This window comes from Diabrotica undecimpunctata, chromosome 6 (assembly GCF_040954645.1).
Source record: "Diabrotica undecimpunctata isolate CICGRU chromosome 6, icDiaUnde3, whole genome shotgun sequence".
Classification (NCBI taxonomy): Eukaryota; Metazoa; Arthropoda; class Insecta; order Coleoptera; family Chrysomelidae; genus Diabrotica; species Diabrotica undecimpunctata.
This window is the reverse complement of record NC_092808.1, coordinates 124,501,942-124,518,537: the sequence shown is the minus strand read 5'-3', so window position 1 is coordinate 124,518,537 and position 16,596 is coordinate 124,501,942. Positions and strand designations below refer to the sequence as shown.

The 16,596-nt window shown below is 31.9% G+C and overlaps 2 protein-coding genes across 2 annotated transcripts in view; both read left to right on the top strand.

Annotated features, from left to right (window-relative positions):
* The first annotated feature begins 5,207 nt into the window (after positions 1 to 5,207).
* On the top strand, positions 5,208 to 5,621 carry LOC140444601 (uncharacterized). The gene has a single exon (XM_072536363.1). The coding sequence runs from the start codon at positions 5,208 to 5,210 to the stop codon at positions 5,619 to 5,621; it is 414 nt and encodes a 137-aa protein (XP_072392464.1).
* An 886-nt stretch (positions 5,622 to 6,507) lies between these two features.
* The window catches only part of LOC140443823 (epidermal retinol dehydrogenase 2-like), a 164,611-nt gene continuing 154,522 nt past the window's right edge, over positions 6,508 to 16,596 (top strand). Inside the window, exon 1 of the mRNA XM_072535292.1 lies at positions 6,508 to 6,676. The gene's annotated coding sequence lies outside the window, so the exon portion shown is untranslated. The remainder of the gene's footprint in view (positions 6,677 to 16,596) is intronic.

The following is a 16,596-nucleotide window of genomic DNA, read 5'->3' as shown; positions in this document are numbered from 1 at the left end:
TGTATTTTTGGGGAGAATTCAGGTAAACAGCTTAGTATTATACCATTATCCAATGATACCGTTCGTCGTAGGATTGAAATAATGGCATTAAATGTTAAAGGAAATTTTTAAACCGGATTAAAAATAATATATTTTTTTTCAATACAACTTGATGAGAGCACAGATGTAATAAACGATGCTCAGCTTATAGTTTATGTGCGATATATATTTCAAACCAAAATCGAAGAGTACTTATTAGTCTTAGTTTAGTCTTTAGTTTAGTCACTAAAGCAAAAAATGTTTGCTGGGAAAGTAAATGCGAAGAGCTCAACAAATATATAGGGTCAACAAGATTAAGAGAAGCATGGAAAACGGTAAAAAACTTGAAAACAAACAGAAAAAAAGTAAGTAGAATAGATTTAATAAAAGAAAGATCTTGGATCAAACATTAATCACAACTTCTGACTGAAACAAGACCGAACCGAAACGAACACCATTACAACAACGTATTATGAAGTAGAATATGATGGAGACGATGAAATAACAGTACAGGAAGTCTAAGATGCAATACGAAATCTAAAAAATCGAAAAACATGCGGACCACAAGGTATACCGAACGGATTATTAAAACACAGCCCACAAGTAGTGCGAGAATTGCTGGCGTATATTTTTATCATATTCTATAAAGTTCTCGTCTTATCACCGGAGTGAACAAAAGCATATATTAACAACATTTACAAAGAAGGAGAGAAAAAGAATTGTTCAAACTACATTGGGCTAGGTGTCATAAATTTACTCTCAAGACTCTATGGAAAAATAATAAAAAATAAAATTGAAAAAGAGATGATAAATGCAGAAGAACAAAATGGCTTTCGTACAGGAATATACTGTATAGACAGCATATTTTCTCTAAAGCAGGTTATTGAGAAAAGCTTAGCCTTTAAACTTTCAACTCATGTGGTATTTATAGATCTGACAGAAGCATACGGCAGTGTACCACTTTTAATGCTCTTTTTAGCAATGGAAAAACAAGGTAAACATTAAAACTGGAAAAAAATAACTAAAGAAATTACTATAAATAAGGGTCTAAAGCAAGGTTACTGCATAGCACATACACTCTTTAAAATATATCTGAATGAGGTGCTCTTAGTGTGGAGAAGAAAATGCTGCAATATGGGCATTCCAATCGAAGACGAGAGATTGTACACGATACACTTTGCTGACGACCAAGCCATTTTATCTGAAGACAAAAGTGATATCGACTATGCTTAGAACACTAGAGGAGGAGTACTCTCGAGGTCAAAAGACTAAACTGGTATGGACACCTGCAGAGAATGCCTAAAAATAGACGGCTAAAAAAAAAAGAAAAATGAAAAATAAGAAAACTCTTCTATTATATATATATATATATATATATATATATATATATATATATATATATATATAATATATTTTTATCAACTTTTGGTACAACGGGAAGGGGTAGAAGACTCTAAATATTTTAAAATAATTAAGCATATCGAAAAACTCTTCAGTTTCTCTAAAACGTCTAATACGAAGTCCCAAAGAATTACCCTGTATATATTCAGATGTTAGATGTTCCAGATAGCATTTTTGATTTCAGTACGTCTTTTAGCGCAGAGAAACCTCTGTTACCTTTTTGTTTTTTGGAGCCCGAGCCCGTACTTCTCTGCTCAAATCATTGTATGAGTTATGATGAATACTCGTAGACTACAAGCCCATGGGACATTTTTAAGGGGTCATTTGACCCAGCATGAACCGCATATAAATTAATACTACAATATGAAATAACAACTTTAGAAACTATTTCATTAACTTTTATCGGTACAGGTGGATACACTGGTAAGGTAAACTAACCACTCAAAAGGGGGGAATTTTGGTCAGACATATACAAAAATATTGGTGTCGAAATCGAAACGTCAAAACACAGTAGTTAAACATATAATTTCAGTTAGAATCAATTGTGGCTTAATATCATATAAACATAAAATTAAATTAGTTTCTGTTCTTTGGACATCGAAATAAAATATGTATTACTGGTTGTCTATAAAACGGTATCAAACAGCTTTGTCTTATACTTATGTACTTATATCAAGGAATAATAATCGTGGTTATATAATTTTCACCACTGTTTTTTTGAAAAGCTTTGTTTTTAAAAGTTTTATTTTAAACTTTACAGTATTCTTAAATGAATCGAATTCATTTTATTTATTAATCATCATATAAATTGTATAAATTAAAATGCCAACAAAAACCATGAAATTAAAAATTAGAATATAAAATTAAAACGGAAAGCATGCTCATGAGTAAGTGTAGATTATTTCTGTCCTACTAAAATTTTAGTTAGTGTTTTGAAACTTTATAAATACTGACATGTTCTTTCAATAACATTCCATTCTGTATCAGATATTCGAAAATTTAAATGGGTATATATATTTGTCACAAAGAATATTAATCGAACGTTTAAATGTAACGTCCACGACAGCATTGCAAATGTAGAGTTCCATCTGGATTTTACCTCCAATTTGGGAATGGTCAGTGTGTAAATTTAATAAGTCGCAAAATTTTTTCGAATGTTCGGAGTTTTTAATTTTTTGTTTACAAATTACCCTAACCTTGCAATTTTTGCAATATTTTCAGATGTAATTTCGTTATCACTAGTATAGTCCAGTCGTCAGAGAGTTAACCCCTTAGAGGTTCAGTGGCATTTTCGTCTCTGACGACTGGAATAGTTTTCTCGTTTTCTTCAGATGTCACTGAACTCAAACACTTCCGCTAAATCTCGAGCAACTAATTCAACAATATAGTAGAGCAACGTAGTGCTTAATCACACAAGCCAAATTTTCTATTATATTTACCAATTCTTTTAAAAAAGTGAAGTTACTATCATTAGTGTTGTCAGTAGTAATGCATTGAATATTTTAAAGTGTATAATATTGAATTCAGCCCGTATTTTATTTGGAAAATATTCTTGACTTCACTTGATTTCTTGAAGAGACAATTAAGTTTGGATTAATGCAGTTGTATAATTGGTGGGTTCATCAATTAGCCTATATTTATCCACTGCTGAACGTAGGCCTCCCGTAAAATTATTGATAATTGGTTTGTTATATACAGTTAAACGACAAATAGCAGTGTACTCCACTTATAGATCCTTAAAGTTATTTTTCTCTGTCACTCAAAGTTTTATTTTCAGTTTGCAACGTACAATTCTAAAACAAAAAAATAATATTGTTTTTATATAAATATATAAGTCAAGACTTTACATTAGATATCGGAGCTGGGAACAATAACAAATTATCTGCTGTACATTAAAAGTAAAATTAATATCCCTAGCTGTGGTAGGTATATTTTTCTTTCGAGATAGAAATGTAATTACAATTCACTATAGTATTAGGAAGCCTAACAAAATTAAAAATACAATGAGTCCCGTATGAAAATAACTTAATGTGTAAACACACACACAACATTTTACCTCAATGTGTGAGGATTGATTGTGGTCCACAGGTCCACCAGGTCATTTTTACAATTTTAGATACAACGTTTTGTGTTATTACTGCCACAAACACTACCTACTTGTTCCATAGGTTGTTGCTGGCTTCCTGCGGAAATTCTTCTTCATTTATCAAAAGTCGGTTTAAAGAACTAGTTCTACAATTTGCCATTTTTGCCGCAACAAAACGCGGTCAGACGGTACGCTCTCAATTAAAATTGGAAATAAACACGTTGTGCAATATAAAACTTTAAACTATTTGAAGAAGTCTGATTTCAAATCAAACTTATAGATACCAAACTCAAGTCAAGTCAAACTTTTTTAAACAAAAATTTGGTTTTTAAGTCCAGTCAAGTTTGTTGGGTAGAATCAAACTAGTTTGACTTGATGCATCTCTAATAATTCATATGCGTCTTTGCTCGTAAGGTACCCTGGGGCAAGTGGAAATATGGGGGAAGTGTAAACCATGTGATTAAAAAAATCATAATCCGGTCCTGTGACTGCCATCTCCCAAAAACGATCTACACTAGGGTAATATTACCAGATTACCACTAACGCTCAGAGTTAGTCATGAGCCAGTCATAATTCTGTCGCAAAACTATTCAAGTGTTTATCTACTAGCCGGTATCGATTTAACCATCGAATTGTAATTGTTATCTTCAAGCCAACGGTTTTGTTTCAAGGAATTCGAATTAACAGCGATTTTCATTAGGTAAGGAATAAAATAATATTGTATTTTATTTATACATAGGTTAAAACTAACTTGGGTAGATAGTTTTTGGTAAATCTAGATAGGTTCCACTTGTCCCATTATCTTTTATGCTTGGGGCAAGTGAAACCCACAACATTGGGGAAAGTGGACACTATGTCCACTTTTCCCAAGCATTTATTTAAAACAGTTTAATCTAACTTATTTTTTTTTCTTTGTAGTTACAATGATTCGTAATTATGTCAAAAAGAAACCACCGCCAATATATTCTCAAGAAACCTTAAGAGAAGCAATAGAAGCTGTAAAATCTAAGCAAATGTAGAGCATCATAACATTACTCCATTCCAAAAGCAACAATATTTAAAAGAGTCAAGGGATTAAGGGTGAAAAAAGTGCCATTATGGGTAGGCCAACAACAGCTTTACCTTTAGATATTGAGACTAAAATTGCTGACCATATTAAGACCACGGAAAAATGGGCTTTTGGTCTCTCAAAAAAAGAAATTTTGTTAGCTATTGGTCAATATGTGTCAGGAAATAACATAAAAACTCCATTTAAAGATTCAATATCAGGAAATGATTATTTTTTAAGTTTCAAGCGCCGATATGGACTTTCTCAAAAGAAGCCACAAAAAAATATAGATTCATTTGTAATTGCACAGTACTTTGACTTGGTGAAAGAAATCACTTCGAATATACCCCTTGAGAGGATTTATAATCTACATGAAACCAGTTTCTGCCTAGATCCTAGTCGTGTAAAAGTATTAGGTGAAAAAGGAAAACCCGCTCATCGAGTTGTACAGCTGGTCCTGGCAAAGAAAACTTTTCTGTCTTTATGGGTGGCAATGCTACAGGAGAAAAATTACCACCCCCTATTATTTTCAAACGAAAAAATCTTTGGGATACATGACTAGCAAAAAAAGATGACGAATATCCAGGAATTACATATGAAGCAACAATAAACGGATGGATGGAAACGGAAACATTTTCTAATTATATTGAACATATGTTCCTTCTGAATATTCCTAACGAGAGACCCGTTGTTCTGATCTTTGACGGCCACTCTTCACACACATCAATTGCCCTTAGAGAAACTGCTTTAAGGGAAGACATAATTATTTTAAAACTACCGCCACGTACTAGCCATCTCCTAAAGCCAGTGGATTTGGCTGTGTTCAAGCCTTTAAAACAAATGTACGATGAAGCTCTTATAAAGTGGCAAAGAAGAAATTACGGTACAAAGTTACCGAAATCCATATTTTCATCTATAATTTCACAAGTATGGAAGGAGCTGACTTCAAAGCATATTAGAAGTGGTTTTAGTAAGGCCGGTATTTACCCATTCTGTAATACAGTGATTCCTGTTGACAAATTTGAACCTGAGGCTTTCAAAAGATTTCAATATCATAACTCTCCATAAGGAGGCATCATTAGTTAGAAATAGGAATGACCCTGGTGATACCCCTCAACAAGAAGAAATGTCCGAAAATACCAGTGGCAACCAAGCAATACACTTGGTCAGAAGTATTATGTTAGAAAACAAACAGTGTCTTCAAAATGATAATCAGAATCATGCATTAAAAAGGCTTTCTGAAAGAAATTCCTTCGAATCTATTTTACTCGAACATGTCAAACAATCCCCATCAAACCAACAAAAGGGTAAGAAAATCTGTTTTGGCGCTGAGATCATAACACACACTGACTATTTAGCAAAAATGAAGATACAACAAGACAAAAAGACCGTAAAATCCAATAAAACGGAAAGGAAAATGATAAAGAAGAAGGAAACACAATCCGACAGCAGTGATGATGACTAAGCTTTCATTGAGATGAGATCAGATTCCGACGACGATATTGATATATTAAGGGTTCCAACTCCTCCCATCGAAGAAGAGTTACATAGTGATGCTATGCCCGATGATTTCGTATTAATGAAATTTACATTTTAATAAAAATGAAACATATTTTTATTAAAATGATTAGTGCAAATTAAAAAGAACGAGAAAAAATTCAAAATTGGACATAACTCAATTTTTTCAAAAAAAAAAATCTGAGTGATGTGATTATTTCTACAAGCTCGTATATTATGTCAGATGAAAGGTAGTTTTACTGACCTAATCTAATGTATTTTAAGTGTAATACTCCATTGGTCCACGCACGCGTTGCGGCAACCCCTGTTTCCATAGTAACGTACCAAAACAAAACATCGTCGCGACGACGAAGAGTCGGCTGACGATGCGGAGGTGGCCACATCCATCCTAGTCCTCTGAAATGTTTTCAGTTGCCTTTGTAACGTAAATGCGCCATCAGATCAGTTGTGCAGGTGAAGTGAATGTACATTGATCACATAGACGATTGTAATGACCGACATTTTTGCTTAATTTGAAACTCTCGCCCCGCCACCGCAGTTTTCAAATGTCGATGACGTTGGTTTTGTTGTGATTCGCTTTCGGCATTTGACTGGGAACTATTGAGGTTAGTTGTATTCTGCTTTTTTACGAACACTAATTCTAATACATTAATGATCTTATTTGAGGCTACCAAAACAACAAATATAATTTAAAATTTCTATTATAAAATTGATTGTTAGGTACCATCGCAATGAGTGCTTAATGAAGTCAATTTCATTAGACAGTATAAACTATAATTAAATTATGTGAATAATATACTGTACAAATATTATACTGCAACTGTTGAGGTATGATTATTTTTTTATTTATTTTGAGAATAAATCTAGGAGTAACATGTGACATTTAAATTAAGTGGGGATAAAACTAATCCAATAACGTTTGTTCGAGGAAATTTGAGAATAAAAAAGATATTTGAAAGTTATTTATTTTGTCTTGGAGCAAGTTTCTATTTATTCACAACAAAAATATAGCATTTTATATAATATATTGATTTTTAAAAAGGTTTTAGTGATTTAAAAATAGAGAACGAAGTTTGATTCTGCTGTGGTTGTTAAAGTTGTCTCACTAACAGTTTTATAGCTTCCTCTAATATTTCGTAAATATAATTAGTTAAAATAATATATAGCAAATGCCTAACAGCAACAATTTTCTTTAAATCCGTCCTCGAGTACGTACCTATCCTTCTATACACTTCTAGTTTCAATAGGGCTTTACACAACGTACAATAAAAAGTCAAAATGTTTGAATCAAAAAATTTCGGTTGTATTTTAAATATCTAGCATATCGCCTGTAAATCACCTTGAAAGAAAAACTTTTCTTTTATTTCCCTTTAAATGATATCACACAGAATTGTGTATGTTCCTGTATATTGTAGACAAGTCTTCTTCGGTTTATCAGAGTCGAATCTTTTAAATTGGACCATATTGTAAACGGAAACAGATTTCTTATTTCTTCAGCAATTCTATTTACCCCGTGGGCTACACAATTGCAATGAATTAAATTAGGATAAAAAATCTTTAAATTAACAGCAGCTTTTAACATACCTATATGCCGCAGCATCTGAAAGCATTAAAACTATTTTATTCACTGGTATAGCGTTGGGTAAAAAGAGGTTTGTTATACTATCTTGTATAAATCGACTTGTAAATTGTTAAATTGTTTGTTTTTTCCAATTCTTTAACGGCAAATAAACAAGGTTTTCTCGCAAAGTTTTCGTTCAAAATTCCAATCATTAAATTATACACGGTTCACAATTTGTTGATAGCTCACTACAAGTTTAACCCTAATTAGAAAACTGAAATACAGAGAGGATAGGTAATACGATATAATAGTAAAAACCAACCTAAAACTGACGGTTTAAGACGTTTTCGACTAACCCACCTTATATCTGAAGGAATACAATACCTTATAATCCCATTACAGGGGTATTTTGAATGGTTAGAAATGAACGACCAGTGTCGTAGAGTATATGATTGAAACATTTATTTGAACTAAATAAATATATTTTTTAAATTGTACTTATGTAAATTGTATTTTTTAATAAAACTTATTTATTTTATTCAAAAATAAAAAGTTTCTTGCCATTTGTAAAAGATACATTTATTTAATTAAGGAAAAAGGCGCCAAATGTCGATTGGCAAAAATTCCAATGTGTTTTAAATGTATCCATTATTTTCGAATCCGGAGAAAACTAATAAATATTTTTGAAAAATTTAAACGCAGAATTAAAGATTACATTATTACTTAAGGCAGAAAGTCCCTGAAAACTTCTACAATGTTTATTTTAATATGTTATGTAACAGGGGTGAAAATAAAAGAGAAAATATAGTATAATTTTTAATTGAAATATTGCATGCAAAAGAAACTTTTTATTTATTCTAAAAAATATTTCATTCTGCCTTTAAATTTTTCAAAAATGCTTTTTAGTTTTCTCAGGATTTGAAAAAAAAAAAAATGGATACATTTAAAACACATTGAAGATTTTGACAGGCGACATTTTGCGGCTTTCCCCTTTAATACCATACGATTACAACTACTATTACTTACCTTATTTAATTACGATTAGAAAACTATTCAAATTCAAAATAAATAGGATCAACTTCGGAATCCGAGTCGTCTTGAGGGTTAATAATTAGGTTAATAATCTCTACGGTCGCATCAATTATGTTATCAAGATCCCACATTTTTTGTTCTTCTTCTATTACATGTCTTACTGCATCTTTCCAGTTTTGTTTTGTAATATGTTATAAAGACTCGTATAACAATTCACGTACAGCTTGTATTTTATATGACGTATTTTTTCTAGCCACATAACTTTTCATTTGTGCCCAAATGAGTTCAATTGGATTTATTTCGCAGTGGTAGGGTGGAAGTCTAAAGACTGTGATGTTTCGCCTTTCCGCCATTTTGTCAACTACGTATTTCTTGAACTTAGATTTGTGTTGCCGGGCAATTTTTAAAAGTTCTGCTTTTACCATTCCATCTTCGTAAAGCAGATACTTATTCCGCAGCCAGTCAAGAATATCCTGTTTCTTCCACGCATTCGTTAGAAGTCTTTCTACTAGTCGTGAATGATAAGGTGCATTATCTAATACTATAATTGAATTTGGTGGTATGTGTTCAATCATTTGCTCAAAATACTCTTCGAAAACATCAGCTGTCATCTCCTCGTGATAGTCTTTTGTGCTTTTGGAATGAAATTCCAACAAACCATGAGTTACAAATCCTTTTTCACTGCCAATGTGAGAAATTATTAATCTACTGCCTTTACCAGAAGGTGGGGAGATATCAGTAGACCAACCTTCCATAAAGGCTTGCCTGGAGCTTAATATATTTTTATCTGACCAAATTTTTTTTAGAGTATGACCTGAGTTTACCCACGTTTCATCCTGGTAGAAGATGGGCCTTTCTTCAGCCCGGAATTTTTGTATGAATCTTAGATAATTTCTTCTCCAACATCATCTTCTCCTCCCGGTCAATCAAAAGTGATTTTCGGTCTGATTTCACCACCGGAAATTTAATTCTTTTAAAACTTACCACAATTTAGTTTGTCCGATATGAGGCAAATCCGGGTCGTCTCTAACTTCTTGTAAAATTTTGTTTAGGTTTGGTATTTCTTTTTTGAAAAAAAAAATCCATGAATTTTTTTTCGAATACCATTTTTGGCAAATTCATCAATTTCAATAGGCTTTTTCCCTCTCTTTAAGTTTTCGTTTGTGTTTGGGTTAGCTATACCGTGTTTTTTTCTTTCTGATAGGAACCTATATAAAGTTGACTCTCCTACGCCAGTCATGTTGGCACAACTTTCGACTATGTTGCGAACAGTGTTTGTGGGATTCTGAGAAACCAGAGCATCGTGAACATTCAGGACAATAGTCTTCTTCCTTGGTGAATAGACAAACTTACTGACTGTACGCCACAGTACCGGTGTAAAACTTGATGATGAAGCCATCACAAACAATCCAACAAAACGAGCACGAGCGAAAGGTACGTATATGTTCGTAGGTATATGGAATAAAAAATCACTCACGCACTGCATATAATTCGCAAAAGAAATATTCGAGACGCTAATTACTGCCGTAGACGCGGAAACACCGACGAGCCGTAAATTACATGCGATCAAAACCATACTAAACAAAAAAATTGTTTTCGTTCGTAATAGCTTCACCCTTTCAAGTTAAGTTTCGAATATAATTATATTATTAAAAATCTGGGGAATTCCATCTTAATTATCTTACAACGAATAGTACATTCGGATATGAATTCCAGGTTTTCTAGTAAAGTGATTAAACGCGAAGATTAGTATTGAAATATCCAAAGAGATAAGGTATTCTTATTTACAAAATTGTTAAAGGTTAAATTCTTATTTTTATTAATATAATATAATAACCAACATTAGTCGTGAAAGTTTTAATTGTTTTTTTGCTAAATATATTAGTATTAAAATATTATCAATATTATATATAACAGTATTAAAACATTATATTATTATTTAATAAATAAACACCTTAGGAACGCCTATGAATTTTATGAGCGATCGTTTTATGAGTTTGAGGCATATTTCGTGCTCTCAACAATTTTAAACAGAGAATAGCTATATACCTGCCGCATACATCTGTCGTTTCATCCACGATAATATACAAAAAATTGCCCTCTAACTCCCGCTTAATTTTTGAAATACATTCCACATAACATTTTTCCACAGTATGTTTTCTCAATGTACTCTCGTCCGGTAAGGATTTATTAAGATATTTTTCGAAAAAGCATATAAAACTAGGGTTATTAACTTTATATAGAGGAATGTTGGATGCAATCATCATCTGGCATAAATCAAATTTAAATGCGTATTCCTCCTTTTTTTTTGAACTGCTTAAACTATCCCGCAGAGATATTTGAGAGATCTGAGAATTAAAAAAAAAATAATTGGAATTCTAAAACCGCTTTAGAATTTAGTTATGTTGTGGGACGAGAAAAAAAGAGAAAAAATAAAACTAACCGATTTGCCGCGTGGTTTACAAAATGCTCCATCTCCTTCTAGAGAAAGTTCCGAATAAGGTGCGATCCATAGCCTTAATTTAGATGTCATCTTTTCACACAGATGTCTAAAACGTTTTAAAACGTGTTCTTTGCTTTTCGGTATTCGCTCCGTGCGTAACCATGGTACGGGTACTTTGAAACGATGCCAGCGTGCGTAGCGGCGAAATGTGACAAAATTGGCCCTACCTTTTTACGCATAAATTTTATCCAAAATGTGTTCAAATATATATTGCGTGTTTAATTGCGCTAATAATAGCTAAAATAGTAAGTGTAGTTTTTATAGGTTCCAAAAGATTACATATAAATTAGAGAAAAGAAAAAGATGGATCCGTTCTATTAATATGAAAAAGTAAATATCACATAACTTCATTTTTATGCAAATAATTTACCTTAAATGATATTTTGTAAGGCTTCAAGCTAACTGCAGAGTGCCTAGTGACTTTAGCTTTTATATTATAACTTTTACTATTACTGTTTTTAAATATATGCTCTTTCACGTGAAAAACTTGATTTGCCAGTACTAGATTTTTTCCTTTCTTTTCTGTTTGTGGTTGAAAAGATATATTATGATGAATTTTGAGAAACCCAGTTTTTAAATCTACATTTATTTTGTACATAAACTAAAAAAATATAATTAAAAGTTAATTATTAATAATTGTCAATTTCGCATGTATTTAACAATGTCAAACATATGTCATATGTTTAACCTGAAAATTGGTAGGTCCAAAACTGTCAGATGAAGGCGGTAGGTGTCGCGTCAGTCACGCACGGAGCGAATACGCAACAAAACTAATTTGTGACTAAACTCTGATACAGTAACCGACTGTACAACTGATAATAAACTAATAAAGCTTAGGGATTTCCAAATAGTTAACCCTCAAGTCTCGATCAGGTACATTTTCGTAGAAATCTGTTATATAAACAAACCATTGATACTTTATTATTGACCCAAAATTTTAATATAGAATGGTTTAGTAATAGAATAATATCATGGGTAGTACCATGAAATTTTAAAAAAGGCACAAATAGGCGGAATTTACGAAAAAAGGCAAAAAGTGCAAAAAACAATTATAATACGCAAAATAGGCAAAAAAGGCATTTTATCATATAATCCAAGCCTTATTAATAATCTCATGTAATCTTAAAATATGACAAAAATCGCGAAACGTTCATTTATTTAACACTTTTATAAAAACTGTCTTTATTTGCAGTAAAATTCAACAATTGCATAAGAAAGCTGCATTATTCTCCTTTGAAATGCTTTTTGATTTTTGTCGATAAGACACTCTGATTTAATCATAATAATATCGAATTTTTAACGTCGAATTAATTTTAAAATATTTTTTTTTTGGACAGATTCTTGGTAAATCAATTTTTTCCGTTTTTTCCCATACGAGGGGGCTGGTTTTAAGGGGTAGCAGGGGGTAGAAATAGTAAAACTTTTTGCATACTTTTTGGGGTACAAAATTAATATTTTTAGAAAAATTCAGCTTGTTCTTACGATTTTTAGAGGTTCAGTTGCATTTTCGTCCCTGGCGACTGGAGTATTAATAAATTAATTTATTTATAACAAAACTAAAGCATCTCTGGCATTTGGTATTGCGTTTTTTAGATGGCACTATTCGATTTACGTCGGATTAAAAAAATTGAAGAAGTGATATATTTTATTGACCTTATGCGTATCATAAAAAATTGAAAATATTCGGTTAACGTTTATTTATTTAACACCTTTTTAAAAACTGACTTTATTTGGGCAAAATACAAAAATTGCATACGAAAGCTACACTCTTCATCTTTAAAATGCATTTCAATTCTTGTGGATAGATAGAACACTCTGGTAAAAAGATATCAAATTTTTACTGTCGAGTTGATACAAATTATATTTAAAATTCGCTTTTAATTTTAAATAAAATAAATTTTATTTAAAATTTAAAATTCAAAATCGCCGGTCGCTTCAAGCGTTGTTTCTGAGAGAGCGGTTTCTTCTACACAAAAAGTGCTCATAAACATTTTTATTCAAAATTATTTTAGCTACATTTTTTATTTAAAACTTTTTTTTGTACGGCGTACAGATTCTTAATAAATGGATTTTTTCCGTCTTCTACCTACGAGGGGGGGGGTTTAAGGGGTGAGCATAGGGGTAAAAGTGGTAAACTTTTTTGCATATTTTTGTGGTCCCAAAATTGTCATTCTCAGAAAAATTCAGTTCGTGTAATTAGTAGGGGTTTAGCGGCATTTTCGTCTCTGATGACGAGTACTGGTCTAATATCCGATCTACTTTTCCTCTAACAGGTGGACTAAATTGGATTAAATGTAAATATTTTTTTTTATTTTATTAATCAGTTTCCGAAATAAATATTTCTTACTTGCATTAGGAATGCTTGGAGCACTTTACTTGGGAAATTTTACCTATTTATATCGAAATATCGGAATTTCTTGGTAGTCCTAAATGATACCGATAACCGATAACAATATTTATATTTCTCTTCGACTCCAAATAAATCCTCTGGTTATTCAAAAGTGCTAATTTGTGTAAAAACATGAAGTTGTGTATCTAACACGTGCAGTATTTAACTTTTGCCGCATCTTATAAATTTACGAGCACGATAAATGTTGTTTGCTCACTTCGTCAATTTACAACTGATTAGAAATTCGTCGATTTATTGCATTCTGAAGGTCTCATTAATGACTGACGAGTATTGTTGGTATCTAAAACAGTTGTTTCTAAATGCATTTGATTTAGATTTAAAACTTTTTTTGTACGGCGTACAGATTCTTAGTAAATCGATTTTTTCCGCCTTCTCCCTACGAGGAGGTGTTTAAGGGGGGAGCATAGGGGTAAAAGTGGTAAACTTTTTTGCATATTTTTGTGGTCCCAATATTGTCATTCTCAGAAAAATTCAGTTCGTGTAATTAGTAGAGGTTTAGTGGCATTTTCGTCTCTGATGACTGGAGTACTGGTTTAATATCCGATCTACTTTTCCTCTAACAGGTGGACTAAATTGGAATAAATGTAAACATTTTTTTTATTTTATTAATCAGTTTCCAAAATAAATATTTCTTACTTGCATTAGGAATGCTTGGAGCACTTTACTTCGGAAATTTTACCTATTTATATCGAAATATCAGAATCTCTTGGTAGTCCTAAATGATACCGATAACCGATAACAAGATGTATATGTCTCTTCGACTCCAAATAAATCCACTGGTTATTCAGAAGTGCTAATTCGTGTAAAACATGAGTTTGTATATCTAACACAAGCAGTATTTAAGTTTTGCCGCATCTTATAAATTTACGAGCGCTATAAATGTTGTTTGCTCTTGCACTTCGTCAATTTACAACTGATTAGACATTCGTCGATTTATTACATTCTGAAGGTTTCATTTATGGCTAACGAGTATTGTTGGTACCTAAAACAGTTGTTCCTAAATTCCTTTGAGGTAGATTTACTGTTTATTTAAATTAATTCTATGGACATTGACTGGGAGACAAAAATCTCGAGTCAATGCTATGGAAATGAGGTTCCTAAGGAAAATAGCAAACAGAAAGAGGACAGACAAAATACGTAACGAAACAATCAGACAAAACCTAAAACTAGAACCAATAAACGAAAAAATAGTAGAGGAGCAACTAAGATGGTTCGGGCACGTGTATAGAATGTCGAATGAAAGATTAACAAAACGAGTGTTTGAAACGAGAGTGCAGGGGAAAAACAAACGAGGAAGACCAAGAGTTAGGTGGGTAGACGAAATCAGAAAAGAAGTTGAGAAGAAAGGATTGACATGGGAAAGTGCAGGAAATCTAACACAAGACCGGAAAGCATGGAGACAACAGTGCAAAACTCCACCAGCCTTACACCTAACGGTTGAAAGGCTTAGGACTAAGTAAGTAAGTAAGTAAATTAATTCTGGACGATTTGTAGATGCAGATTATTCAAGGTCAAATATGATTTTAACCTCTCTCTAATCCACTAGGAAACTAAATTTCTGTAGTTGGTTGTATAACATGTATTACAAATAACATGTTCATTTCAAATAGGTAAAAAGAAATAGGAATAAGACTTACAATCAATTTATTCTATCACACATGACCGGTATCGCATACTATAATTTGCCATGCATCTTCAGGTCAACGGTAAATGGTAAACTAAATGCAGAAAATATAATAAACCGTATTAGGATGCTGTCTGGTATATAGCAGTTATGCCAATATTATATGTGTGTGATTTATGTCACTAGTTTTCCATAACGGATTTTTGAACTATGTTTTCTCAAACATTTAATAATAATCCTTGTGTCGGCATGTAAGAAATATTTATTTAATTTTAATTTTCACTAAATCATTTTTTATTTAATTTTTATTTAATTAATTTAAATTCATATTTAATTAATATAAATATTGGCATAATTGCTATATATTTTGTACCAGACAGCACCCTAATAGGGGTTATCATATTTTCAGCATTTAGTTTACCATGTACCGTGAACCTGAAGACGCATAGCAAATTATAGTATGCAAAACCGGTCGTTGGAGGTAGAATAAATTGATTGTGAGTAAGTCTTATTATTATTTCTTTTTATCTATTTAAAAAATTTCCTTTATAAACGGTGTATTAATAAAAAAAAAACTCTAACGGCCTATATCACAGAACGTTTTAGGAATAACTATTCCATCATCAGTTCTATCCTAAAATAAGTATAACCACTTTAATTAAAGCAAACGTGAAAGTTAAAATTTTGACTAATGTTATTACAAGTGTGGGGTTAATACGTACTGGATTTACATGTTTGAAGCTAGTAAATATGTGGGTAAAAACCCTTTAAATGTAGTAGGATAAACTTTGAATTACATTTTTGATATTTAAAAACTATGATGATGTTTAAGTTATAAAAGGAATTGATCACATTTCAACGTAGGACTCCACTGGGGTTGCTAGTTCTTAGACAAAGTGTCTGTGAGGACTTGTTAATAGCTACTGATTAAAATGACGTATTAGGACGGAAGTCGGAACAAAGCAGTCAATGTAACTGGAGGTATGTGTCTGAATGTGACAGTAGCTAGCAATATGTATAATTAAATATGTTAAAATTTGATTAATTATAAGAGTAGCAACCACCAATTTGTTGGAATTTAGAGTCTGATTTACCCTGAAAGTTTGTTGGAAAAATGGTAAATTAATGGCGTGAAACATAACTAATACTTAAATTATGGCAGTTATTGAGATATTAAAGTGTAAGTGAGTTTATAAGATCGAGTTCAGTATTTGACCCAAAGAAACCAACAGAAATTGAAACAGATGCATCAAAAGATGGATTGGGGGCATGTTTGTTGCAAGAAGGTAGACCTCTGGCCTTTGCATCAAGGAGCCTTACAAAAACTGAGCAGCAGTATGCTCAAATAGAAAAAGAAACTCTAGCTATTTTATTTGCTGTAAAGAGGTTTCACTA

What these genes read in the sequence shown, in the direction of transcription:
- LOC140444601 (XM_072536363.1), top strand. Translation starts at nt 5,208, where the DNA reads ATGTTCCTTCTGAATATTCCTAACGAGAGACCCGTTGTTCTGATCTTT.